Raw genomic sequence first — 13,504 nt, 5'->3', positions numbered from 1 at the left:
ACTAACTGTATCTTGGTGCTTTGGTGAAGAGGGAGAAGACTCATATTCAGGAAAGCAGGGTTTTGAGGCAGTTGGAGATTCCTACAAGAAATAAGTAATGAAAAAATGTTACTCTACTTTATATAATTATATTTCTCCCTCTACTCACAGTGGGAAAGTTTAACAAGGAAGGCTAAGAAAATTTTTTCCCTAGTTATTTTCTTTCTATATTCAGCTCCGAAACTAACATGGTACTGATTTGAAAACTACAGCTGTCATGAAGTTTATGAAACACGGCATATTTTATACCAAAAACAGTTAAATTTAAATACTGCATAAAGAATTATTCAAAAGAAATGATGCACGTTGCCTTTAAATCATGATGTTGCAGCAGCCTGAAGTAACCATATCTACAATAGGTAAAATCTAAATGCTTATGGATAAAAATGTAATAGTCAGCATACTAACTTGCTCTTGGTGTAGCAGATATGAATATCCAGGATTAGGCATGAAATAGTCACAGGAATTACTTGGCAACTGCCAGAATAAGAATTTATTTTAGTCAACAGCTATGTAAGAAATTAAATTACTATTAATATTTAAAGTGATTTTAGTATTATAGCTAACTTTCCAACTATTAGAAATAAGTAAGATTTTTAAAAATGCAAAGAAATCTCAGATTTAAAGATTAATAATTCCCCAGAAAAAAAAGAAATGTTTTAAATGTATAAGTCTACAAGAAAATAAAAGGAGCAAACCAATAACGTGCATTTTTAAAGCAATTCTGCTTTGTCAATATTAAAACACAGTATGTGATTTTTCATGGAGGATAAGACCAAAGAAACATTTTTTTGGTACCAACAGCCAAGCTCCATTTAAATTTTCTCCATTCCCTGACATGCTTTGAATAATTTCAGGAAAAGAGAATTCGAAAAATAATATGCCAATACCTATTATTAATTTTCCTATAAAACCAAATAATTTCTTTAAACATTCATCCTCATACCTGTATCAGTCTACTTTTCTATGCTTATGAAACTGGATAAGATACTGTAGAAAAACTTGGGAATTTGTGTTAAATCACAATGCAAAAAACTGTTAACTCTATATCCACTCACTTGGAAAAAAGTCTTCAGGTTTATATCCTAAACAATTTGTAAACACAGAAACCAGGCAGCAGTGAATGTTTACACGGAAAACCATTGAAGGGACAACCTTTCAAATCAAACATCCAAGACACTGTTATGGAGAAAATATTAAAATCACATCAAATATATCCTTACAAAAAGAAATTACACAATGTCCAAATCTCAGTTTAGCATCATTCAAGTATTTTTTTTTCTGACAGCTTGAGATGTTTCACTTTTCAATCTCTTGACTTCTAAAAAGTGTCTAATATTAAAACAGTCTGAGAAAAAGAGGAAGGAAAGACTTGATGACCCACAAACTAAAAAATAACTGAATAAAATGAATAGTAATATGATTTTTCAGAGCATTATCGGTCCTACAGAAATAAAAACCACATCAAAATGAGTAAAATGTATGTATAACAATTATAATTATTATAAAGAAACTATTTTACATTTATACATTCATGTATATTTATAAATGTATATGCATAAATAAATATATCTTAAATGTCTACAAATAGCAGGTTTTAGTAAAAACCATACAGAGGCAGAAACAAACAGATGCACCCACACATCTACACACAGACATCACACAGCTACCTCCTCCAAGGTTGTCTGGCAACTGAATTAGGATTATGTCATCATAACAATATTTGATACAGAGCATTAGGTTTCTTTGGTTACAGTTCAAGTTATACATACTTTACCCCTTTAGCATACGTGAGTCAGTGTCTGTTCTGAAATAGTTCCTCTTTCACAACCTCAAATCTTAAAAAGATATACACTAGGTGATGATAATAGAAAAGTTCATAATTATCTGTGATCCATTTATAAAGGGTAAGGTGGGGGGGAGGGAGACAATTCTACCAAAAATATGTAAATCTCTGACCTCAAGAAAATCATGTTCTGACAATTGTGAAGTAATTAGATGAAAAAGGAAATGTAATAAGAACTTCATGCAACTTATTCTAATAATAGACTAAAAATGAATCTGAAGAAACATTAAAAAGGAGTAAAAAATTTTAAGTCTAACATCACCAAAATAATCATCCATTTTGTTCTAGTATGAAGAGGCAGTGGAGCTGGTTCAACGATGGCTTTGGCGTTAGAGCATTATACATGGTCTTCAGGAGAATTCTGTATACACTCAATTGTAATCTGGTTCTTGGAGTCAAATCAATTTTTTTTTCTTTTTTAAAAGATTGGCACCTGGGCTAACAACTGTTGCCAATCTTTTTTTTTTTTTCCTGCTTTATCTCCCCAAACCCCCCCGTACACAGTTGTATATCCTAGTTGCAGGTCCTTTTAGTTGTGGGATGTGGGACACCGCCTCAACGTGGCCTGACGAGCGGTGCCATGTCCGCGCCCAGGATCCGAACCCTGGGCCGCCGCAGCAGAGCACGCGAACTTAACCACTGGGCCATGGAGCCAGCCCCTCAAATCAATTTTTAAATTAAAACCTCTAGGAATCTTACCTACTCAAGTTAATCTCAATGCTAGTATATTTTGAATCATTCTTCAATAGCACAGAAGCCAAAATTTCATTCCTTTAATATGCCGCCTACGTTCAACCACATAACATCTTTACAAATAGAAATTAGAAACTGGTCTGCTACTTTCCTGGTTCTATTAGTCCATCTTATAAACATGATGTGTGCAGACTTTTTCTACAGCTCCACAAAAGTCCACTTTCTAATTTAACAAAGATCAACTCTACAGTCACTGTAATACTAAAGAAATATTCATTTTGACTGATTCATTGAGATAATTTATAAAGGAATTTAAGACAGAAAGTATCCAAACAGAAAAATATGCTTTAGGAGAGTTCATCCTGTTTTCACTAACACACCTGAAAATGCAGGAAACCTGTGAACTATGTCAAAAGAGAAGCCTCGTGGTAAAAATAAGAGTCCCCCAACGACAAATACTCTTTTAAAATAATTTACTTAGTTTTGGGGTGTTACTGCCACCTTCACATGATAACATTAGTATGCCTGATGTTCTGCAAATGTGTACTAATTTCCTACTCTATCCCCAAAATGAAGCCACAGTGTAAAGATGTAACTCATAAGGAAGTTAAAAACTTTATGACTTTTCCATTCTGACGTTTGCATCAAAATCCATCCTCTATTTGAAACAGAGAACATTACTTCTCAGACTGACAAAGGAAGCACCTTGTACAGGGAAACAGGGAACATGGGAGTGAGATTCCAGTTTTTCCTGGAATGGAGGAATTAATTAAATTAATTAAATGTCTCTGCTATAAAACCTCCTAGAGATTGAAAATAAACAATATAACAGATATGTGACTTTACAATAGGATTATCAAAAAATCTGTCACCTACTAGGCTCAAACGTATCAAGGTATACATCATTCAGCCACAGATAAGTCAGTCCTTTGGGCAAAAATCACAACTCACTCCAGGACCGACTAATGCTGCATACATTAAAATAGCAGTCACCAAGGTATGAGATTCAGTTAAGGAGAAAATAAAATAATACAGAATTTGGCAAAATTCTCAACAGACCTTCTCAAAAAGTCCTACCTTGTCATTAGCGTCCAACACAATGGTGCTATGTCTCCACTTTGTTAATACTATGGGTTCTTGCAGCCGCCTGTCCAGGCTCCTACTTTTAATTATTTCTCTTTGCTGCTGGGATGAAGCATTATACTAAAGGAAACAAAATATACTTCATAAATAAGAGAAACAAAAAGTGGAATCTAAACATGCTAGCTCCCAATGACACATGACATTAGGCAAACTTCCTTGTATGACATTAATATGAATTTTCTGGGCTCAGTTTTCTGATCTGTGACCAGCACTGTGGCACAATTGAGAGGATCACAGAGTTTGCTTTTGGAGAGACCAAGTTAATGTTATATTTGGCAAAATATTTAATCTCCCCAAGTCTGTTTCATCAACTGTAAAAAGATCTAACAAATATCTCATTCACAGAGTTGTTATAAGGATTAAACAAAGCATAAAAAGTACCAAATATTGCCCTGATAGTAGGGTCTCAATAAATATTAGTTATCATAATTTATAAAATGAGGTCATTGAACAAATTAATATTTTAAGGTTTCTTCTACTTCTAAAATCCACATAAATCCAATTTTTGGTTTAGGTTTTAAAAATAGTGCTTACAAACACTGTAACAGTATTTTCACATTTAAAGGGTTGTTTTTACTTTTGCTTTTACTTATAGGCCAAACATACTGTTATTTGTTTCTCTGAAGTGGTAAAACATAACCAGGTGAAAGGTAGAGATGGTACTAGTTCTAAAGCCCAATCCTGAATGTATCAGTTGTGCACAAAGGATAGGCAATAACTGACAAGAAAACTGCATATAAAATTAAGAACACATTATCAGTAGGCATTAAATCATGTAAGTGTTTGACACGTCAAGAAGATCACCAAGCAGAAACATTTGAGAAATGTGATGTTTAAGAGTTAGGCTGTTTTATACAGGCAATTTTAGTAAATTATGAATAACGAATTATAATAAAATAAAAAATATTAATCTGCTTTGTAAGGGATACATTCTTCTTCTGAAACCAAAGGATACCTAATATCTATTTACTCCCCTCACCCATAAAAAGCCCAGTAAATCTTAAATTTTAATGACTGACTATAATTTCAATGAAAGTACATTTTGGGGATGTTTTTAATATTAAAAAACCTTCCAACATCTTTCTCCACAATATGCCATTTCTTTTCTCTCCAAAAAGAGTCCTTACAGGCTCCTCAAACTGTCTCCCAAAGCTGTTACTTTGTTACCCAAAGCCAGGCAATAACATATGAGTGTTTGTTTTTAATTCACTGTTGCTTAACAAACAGCAATCTTAACATTTATCATAGAAATTCACAAAGGGATAATTTATAGAATAAACAAAGATGAAGCTTTAAGGCTAGCGAAAAAAAATTCTGTGCCAGAAATCCCCAAGTGAAAAGAAACTCAAATATTAAACAGGGCTATATTTTCCCTTCAATACAATCATCGTTAGCACCAATTAAAATGTATAGTTGTGTGTAAGCTTGTGTATGATACCTACCCTAGCTTTTGAGTGCTATAATTACTACAGATGTTTAGAAATGCTTTCAATGTGGGAACAAAAATAACGTAAAATTAAACTGGGTAATAATCACAATTTTAAATGTGCTGATGATTCTACTAGGCAACAATAGGTTCATAAAAGCAAAGAAAGCATAAATGAGATAGATATAAAATCTAGTGTAGACAGAAAACAAAAATAAAGTGTCACATACTTATAGAAAAGAAAAATAAGATGACTCAGTTAAAATATACAAACACACACATGTATGTGTCTAGTTAAGATAGCTAAAACTTAATATTTTTATAATCCCTCTAAAAAGAGCTTTTGGTTTTAAGAATTTTAACTGAATTTTTATTTGAATTATTTCAAAGGTAAACTAAAGAACAGTGACTAATGAAAACCCACCACTGAGCTTTAGCATATCTAACATAAGATGTTTGCTTCAGGTGTTTGTTATTGTTGTTGTTAAGACATACAATATTATAGACATATTAGAGGCCCTCTGAACACATCTTCCAGACTCCATCCTCTCCCTCCCTCCACAGCAGTACCCAGCCTAACTCAGGGCTCAACATTCTCATGCATTTTATACTGTGATACATACTTATGTATTTATAAATACATATTACTTGTGCGTTTTAAATTTTATATAAATGGAATCACATGCATAATTCTTCAACTTGCTTTTTTCACTCAATGTGTTTTTATTTTAAACAATGTATCCATGTTGGTGAATATGCAGTTCTAACTCATTCACTTATTTTCACTTCTATATAATATCTGTAGATACCACAATTTAACCATTTTGCTATAAGTGGACGTGTCCAAGGTGCCAGTATTAATTTACACCCATTATCCGATAAATAACTTTTATTTCCTTGTAATATATCATGTTTGAATTGGTTTTCTTGTAGAAGTAGACAGGTGGGTCATGGTTTTTTATCCATTCTGAAAATCTCTTCACAGGTGTGTTTCGATCATCTACATTTAACGTAACTATTAATGTTAGGATTAAGTCTGCCATTTTATTATGTTTTCTGTTCTGTTTATCATTCCTGTTTCTCTTTTCCTGCCTTCCTATTGGCTACTCGAGCAGTTTTTACTACCATATTTTAATTTATCAATAGTTTCTTGAGTCTCTCTCATTTTACAGTTTTTCAGTGCTTGCACTAGGGATTACAATTTACATACTTAATTTATCACAGTCTACTAGTAACATTTTACTACATCACGTGCAATGTAGAAACTTTACGAACAATTACACCCCTTACTCTCCCCCCTTTATGATAGAGTTGTCTTAAATACCTCCGCGTACCATGAATACTACTTCAGAAATGTTATAATTTTTGTTTTGAATGTCAAACATAATTTTTAAAACTCAGGACAAAGGTCTCCCCAGATATTCACCCTTCCCACTGTTTCTTCATTCCTGACGTTCCAAGTCCTCTTCAGGTATCATCTTCCCTTCTGTTTGAAGGACTTCCTATAGCAATTCTCTGAGAAAAAGACTGCTGGTGATAAATCTCAATTTATTTTCATCTGAAAATGTCTTATTTTACTTTCATTCTTGAAGGATAGTTTTGCTGAATGTATATTATGGCTTAACAACAGTTCTTTCCTTTCAGCATTTGAAAAATGTTATATCACTTCCTTCTGGCTTCATGGTTTCTAGTAAGACATCCACTGCCTTTCAAATCATTACCCTATAAGTAATCTGTTGTTTCACTGTGCTGCTTCCAAGATGTTCTTCTTTAGGGGTGGGGGGCAGTCTTAGTTTTCAGCAATTTGATTACAATGTGTCTAGATGTTGGTTTCTCTGAGTCTATTCTGTTTAGTGTTCACTCAGCTTCTTGAATCTGTTCATTTGTCATTTGCCAAATTTGGGACATTACCAAACATTATTTCTTCAAATATTTTTCAGCCTCAAACTCTTTCTCCTCTCCTTCTGGAACTCCAATAAAACAAATGTTAGATCTTGTGTGTTTTCCACAGATCTCAGAGGCTCTGTTCATTTTTAAAAATCTGATTACTCCTCCAGGGACCAGGAGGGTTGCCTGGCATGCTCTTCTCACAGCAAGGCAGAGGCGGAAGACCAAGCCCTGGTGCACAAGCCCATTTCAAAACTATGCTTGGGAGACATTTGCTCACATCCCATCAGTGACAGCAAGTCACATGGCTGAACTTAGCGGCAGGACAATACACGCCCCTTCACAGTGGGAGGCCACCACAAAGGTATGGAGCAAAGATTATTGATACAGGACTGGGTAAAGAATGGATCCAATGATGCAGTCTACCAGAATAGGCAATCTGGTTTTTTACCCTTTGATGGCTTTTAAGATCGTCTCCTATAGTGAAGTTCTGCAAATCCAGTAAACTGTGTCAACAGGAAGATTTATTTTTATCCATCCCAGTCACTATTCAAGGCACATTTTCCAATTAAAGACTAATGCCTTCCTTCAGTTTTATTATATTTTCAAACATTATTTCTCCACCTTTCTCTTCTTCCTAGTTAGTATATGGACTTCCTAGTTAGTATATGAACTTAGGAAACTCTCCACCCATCTTCTATTTCTCTTAACTATGCTTTAATGTTTGTTAGCTTCCTATCTGTCTGTAGTTTATACTATCGACTGAACTTTTTATTTCAACGACTATCTTTTTTATCTCAAAGATTCCTAATTCTTTATCCTATCACCTATTCATGTATCATTTGGTTTTATTTTTTCATAATTTCTTGTTTTTAAATGAAAGCCTTCACTTAACTCTAAACATCTGCAACATAAAGTCTCTATTAAGTTATTAAGAAAATTAATTTCATCTGGAGTACAACGTTCTGATTCTTGATTTTCTCATGTCTATAACAGCATTAGAGTTCTTCATGTGTTTTACTTGGAATTTAAAACAGCAGTTTCATTTTGAGGAGGAGACGTTTGTTTTGTTTTCTCTCTTCACTCATCCTTCTTTACTTTTCCCTCCCAATCCTTCTGCCCATCTAGTGGTTTTGTGGTTCCTTCCCTAAACCCAATCTAGAACCAGCTATGTATAAACACATGTGGATACATATTGTATCTCACTTAGTTGTCATACAAACATAGTCCTTCTTTCTTCTTGAAGGTAAAGACAATGCCCTACACCTGTATTCACTATAACACCTACACAGTACTGAGCACCAAGTATGTATTCAGAAAACAGCAGTTAAATTAAATTTCTCACATCTGCATTGAGGGTTGCAAAACTATCTGGCAGAACTTATTTTAGACTTACTAAGTGTAAAACTGCTTAAGGTACAGAATTTAACCTGCAATTTTCTTTATCATAAAGTAACAATCCCTTAAATAGTGGTTTTGGAACATCTTTCCTTATTTCCTCATTCCTAGTGTACCCAACTCAAACCTCTTCCCCACATCCAATTCAACTGGAAGTTCAAGAAACTGCCAAGACCTTCTGACTTTATCGTAGGTGGCAAATGGCAGCAGAAAATAGATAATATCACAAAACTAATGACTCAACACTGATCACAATCAGCACCCATTTCCATTGTTGTAGAACTAATCTTTAAGGCTTTGACATAAGTCAATCCCTTGCCTCTCTCCTTTCACCCAGGACATCTCCAGAAATAAGCAGGCTTCTTAACATTGAATATATGTCTTTCAACCAAGGAAACAATAGAAGTTAACAAGAAACTGAATAGGAATTTTAGCTACCAGTTAAGTAAAGGTTCTAAACTGCTCCTTATGAAACGTCATCCTGGAAGCCTCCTTTTTCAATGGAAACTGACCTGGGACAAATCACTATAAGAAGGCTTGTGTTTGATCTCGTTACTCCGGGTAAGGAAACCACTGTCAAGAAAGATACGATACAACAAAAGATTCTTCTATAACTCAAATGATATTTGAGGTACTGATAGGAGCTAAAATCCAAATGTGACAAACGGAACAAAAATTTAATATTATGTTTAAATTATGTAATTAATATTATAATAATGAAATATTAGTCTTCTATAATCTAAATCATTTTCAGTGAACTAAACTTTCAGCAGATTTATCTTCTAGTTTAAGTCAAAAATCAGATCTCATATTTTATAAGCCTAAGAGAACCAATCACTGTTATATTGATCATTGGATAGTTATGTCCCCAAAATATATTCCTAACCCAGGTCATACAGTATTATATATTTTGGCCCATCACTATCCATAGATTTTTCTTTCCAATTTAATCACTAAATATGATTGTTTTTATAAATGGTATCTAGTTTTGAAAAATAATACTTGATATATTCTATAACTTCTTTCTAGTACATTTACAAAACAGAAATACTGTTAATCTTATTATGTATACCCTTTTCTCCCAAAAGGTGGTAAGAGTTGTATTATACTATCCTAATAACAGCTATATTAAGCTTAGAATATTATTTTTCCATTTTTGAGTTTTATTGAGAGACAATTAAATTAGGAAAATAAAGTTAGGCCATTTCATGTTCAGTTTTTTGTGGTTTTTTTTTTGAAGAAGATTAGCCCTGAGCTAACTGCTGCCAATCCTCCTCTTTTTTCTGAGGAAGACTGGCCCTGAGGTAACATCCATGCCCATCATCCTCCACTTTATATGTGGGATGCCTACCACAGCATGGCCTGCCAAGCAGTGTCATGTCTGCAACCCAGAACCCGAACCAGCGAACCCCAGGCCACCAAAGTGGAACGTCCGCACTTAACCGCTGTGCCACCGGGCCAGCCCCTCATGTTCAGTTTTTTGTGAAACACACACAAACATAAAGAACCCAAACTGTCGCTAGAGAAATCACTCAATTGCTATGCTATAGTTCACAAAATAAGACTATTATAGAGTTCTGAGTGGTTGGCATAACTTTGAAGTTTAAAAGGTAAATGTGGTTTTACCTTCAGAATCAGATTCCAAAAGTACAAACTAATAATGATGAAAAATGAAAAAGACCCACAAATGCTTTACTGAATTGCACTTCATAATTTTAAATGATATAAAACTTCCAACACTGAAATACGTGAGGAGGAATTTATGGCACTTTTAGATATATTTTTATTTGGATCTTTCTTCATTCCTGATATTATTTCATGATTAAGTAAAACAACATGAGAAAAACTTTGGAGACAATCAAAAGATGAGTGGTTGCCAGGGAAGAGGGGAAGGGGTGAACAGGGAGAGGACAGGATTTTGAGGGTAGTGAAAATACTCTGTACGATACTATAATGACAGATATATGTCATTATACTTTTGTCCAAACCCACAAAATGTACAACACCAATAGTGAAGCCTAAGGTAGACCATGGACTCTGGGTGATTACGATGCGTCAGTGCAGGTCACGCTCGGTTAAAAAAAAAAAATTACCACGCTGGTGAGTGATGTTGATAATGGGGGAGGGTATGCATGTGTGGGGGCAGGGAGATCTCTCTGTACCTTCCTCTCAATTACTCTCAAAAGTAAAGTCATTAAAAAAAACCCACTATGTGATAATATTTTCATAACACTTCGCATATGGAAGTTTTTGTAATTGAAATATAAAAATTATCTTCATTAATACTAACATGTTTAAGTTGCAAGTCGTATTTTAAAAAAACAATCATATTATCCAAATGTAAATTTTAATACGACTTCTCATTTAGGAAGTATTAATTTAAAAAACAAAGTGGCTAAAAATATGAAATAGTGTTTTCTGCTGAGCTGGGCAAAAGAGAAAGTACCTACATAAACTGTGTGATAAAGAATCAAAAATGCTTATTTGAAGATTTGACAAGGCTTTTTTAACTACCAGAAAATTCTGAGGCTGTACTCGATAGCCAAATTAACCAAAAGAACCAGTATTCCTTTATGCCCAGACGCCACTCCCGCCAAATTTCCATTATAGCAACCTACATTCTTCCTTGAGATCTTAACATTTTAAAAGCTGTCAGAGTTATAACGGAGCTCTTCTGCTACTGCCTCAATACAGATTTGCAAGTGTGTTCTTAGAAGTCACATAAAGGCTGTACATCTTACTCTACTAGTATCAAGCCTTACAATTTCATAAAATAATTAAAAGTCAGATGAAAGTGGTTCCTTCCACTTTTAGCACCAGTTTACTAGATTAGTGTCTCCCAATCTTCAGTCAATTTAGTAATACCTAGTGATTTTTTTCTAGATACATGATATCCATCTCTTTATACTAATATTTTTCTTTAAATTAACTTACTTCAGGAAGAAGATAAATTTCTTTTTTCTTATGTTTTTTTGAGGAAGATTAGCCCTGAGCTAACATCTGCCGCCAATCCTCCTCTTTTTGTTGAGGAAGACTGGCCCTGAGCTAGCATTCATGGCCATCTTCCTCTACTTTATATGTGGGACGCCTACCACAGCATGGCTTGCCAAGCGGTGCCATGGCCGCACCCGGGATCAGAACTGGCAAACCCCGGGCTGCCAAAGTGGAACGTCCATACTTACCCGCTGCACCACCTGGCCAGCCCTTCCATCTACTATTTTTAAATAGAAATTCAGTGTTAAGGTTTGTTACCTTTGGCAATTCCCATTCCGACCGAGATCCATCTGCACTGTAGTAATACTGTCTACCTTGATCATCAACATGCTTGAGCCACTATAAAAACAAAACAGGTGTAATATTTTAAATTTAAATAAAAGTGACTTTAAGGCTTATACAACCAGAGATATTAGATATTGTTCTTATAAACCTTATTCTACTTGCTCAAGAATACTGCAAAAGAAATTCAACAAATTTATAGTAACAGACTTGCATTTTAAGTTTGGTGAGAATAAGTAAAAATATTAAATGTGAACTCATTTTCTCTTTCTTCCAATGTCAAGCTAGTGATTCAAGCACCACTTAACAACATAATAGGAAACACAGAACAAAGATACATAGATGCACATACACAAGCGGACACAGGGCCACACTCTAACAACATAACAGGAAACACAGAACAAAGATACACAGACGCACATACACGCAGCGGACACAGGGCCACACGCTAACAACATAACAGGAAACACAGAACAAAGATACACAGACGCACATACACGCAGCGGACACAGGGCCACACTCTAACAACATAACAAGAAACAGAGAACAAAGATACACAGACGCACATACACGCAGCGGACACAGGGCCACACTCTAACAAAAGGAAAACTTTTTTCAATCTTTAAGTATAAAACTACTGAACAATTTAAGCCAAACTTTATGCAAACCCTTAGGAGTTACCTCCTATAGCCGACACATCTTACTCAATATGATTTAAATAACAACAAAACTTCACATAAGATAACATAGGGAATATGAGGAGAAAAAGAATAAGTATTGGTAATATAAACATGTGATCTTGATTGTGAAATAAATGAAAACTACTGTTTCCTAATGTTCTAATGTCTAATAATTAAAGCAGGAATGAGGGGTAAAAACCTACCTCCATTTATTTCCAAGGATCTATTCTCTAAACTAGCACAACCAAGCAGTTACCTTCTCTGATGATACCAGATATAATACACATAAAATTTCAATGTGTATTCCCAAACTAATTAATTAATCACAACATACTAGATTCATGGTTTTTGTTTTACATAACTTGGTTATAAAAGAAAAAGGAATACAGGAAGTGAAGTGGTATATCATAATGGCATGTTCAGAAAACTATTCACCAAGAAAAATATAAAGAAATACATTTATTGAAGAAGTCTAAACAGAATGATACTCAGTAGGTCTACTCTTTAAAAGGTCTATCTTAAATGGGTTTCAACACTACAAGAATCAGTATCACTGTAAGCAGTTTAAACCCATGAATCAGTAGCTATACTGAGTTTTCATTTGTCAATTGTCATGATTATAGAATTACAATAAAGAATATCTTCATGAGTTTTTTACTACTAAAACTTCAGTACACAACTGTTTTATGAGAGGATTCTGCCAAGAACACTAGATGAGAAAAAAAAGGTACCTTTTCATTAGTATAGTCACTGGTATATAAGGTATGCCCACGTTCATCCAACTCTTCTGACCAACCCTTTGGAGGAGAACCACACTGACTATCTGACTGGCTGTAACAAATGCTGTGGTAGTTTTCTTCTGATGAAAGAAGCTATAAACAGTCAGAAACATAAGGATTTTTCTTCTTTGCATATATATACACAGTAGCTGAAAATCTAAGCGATAGACTTTATTTGGGTATTAGTACCAGATATCTGGAATATATTTGAGTATTTAATCTTCAAAACATTGTTTAGTCTTTTAAATGGTACACTGTAAGTGGTGAGGTGAAATTAATAATAGTTATTTTATCACATTAATGCAACCCTAGAGAAATTCATCATAATAAAATTGAA

The 13,504-nt window shown here is 34.2% G+C and overlaps 1 protein-coding gene across 21 annotated transcripts in view; it reads right to left on the bottom strand.

The window, feature by feature from the left end:
* The window catches only part of ARHGAP12 (Rho GTPase activating protein 12), a 118,296-nt gene that overhangs the window by 35,938 nt on the left and 68,854 nt on the right, over positions 1 to 13,504 (bottom strand). For 5 of the 21 annotated variants that reach the window (XM_070601746.1, XM_070601753.1, XM_070601757.1 and 2 more), the window contains 2 exons: positions 11,685 to 11,765; positions 3,656 to 3,781 (listed from right to left, as the gene is read on the bottom strand). The exons of 1 other annotated variant lie outside the window; for it this stretch is intronic. In XM_070601746.1, coding sequence (XP_070457847.1) covers positions 3,656 to 3,781; positions 11,685 to 11,765 — 207 coding nt within the window. Of the gene's footprint in view, positions 1 to 6; positions 82 to 447; positions 517 to 3,655; positions 3,782 to 11,684; positions 11,766 to 13,119; positions 13,261 to 13,504 lie in introns of all 21 variants that reach the window. 15 more of the 21 variants (XM_070601741.1, XM_070601750.1, XM_070601742.1 and 12 more) reach the window with 7 other exon arrangements.

The sequence above is a fragment of the Equus przewalskii genome, chromosome 30 (assembly GCF_037783145.1).
Source record: "Equus przewalskii isolate Varuska chromosome 30, EquPr2, whole genome shotgun sequence".
In the NCBI taxonomy this organism is placed as follows: domain Eukaryota; kingdom Metazoa; phylum Chordata; class Mammalia; order Perissodactyla; family Equidae; genus Equus; species Equus przewalskii.
The sequence above is the reverse complement of the archived record's forward strand: the minus strand, read 5'-3'. Positions and strand labels throughout refer to the sequence as shown.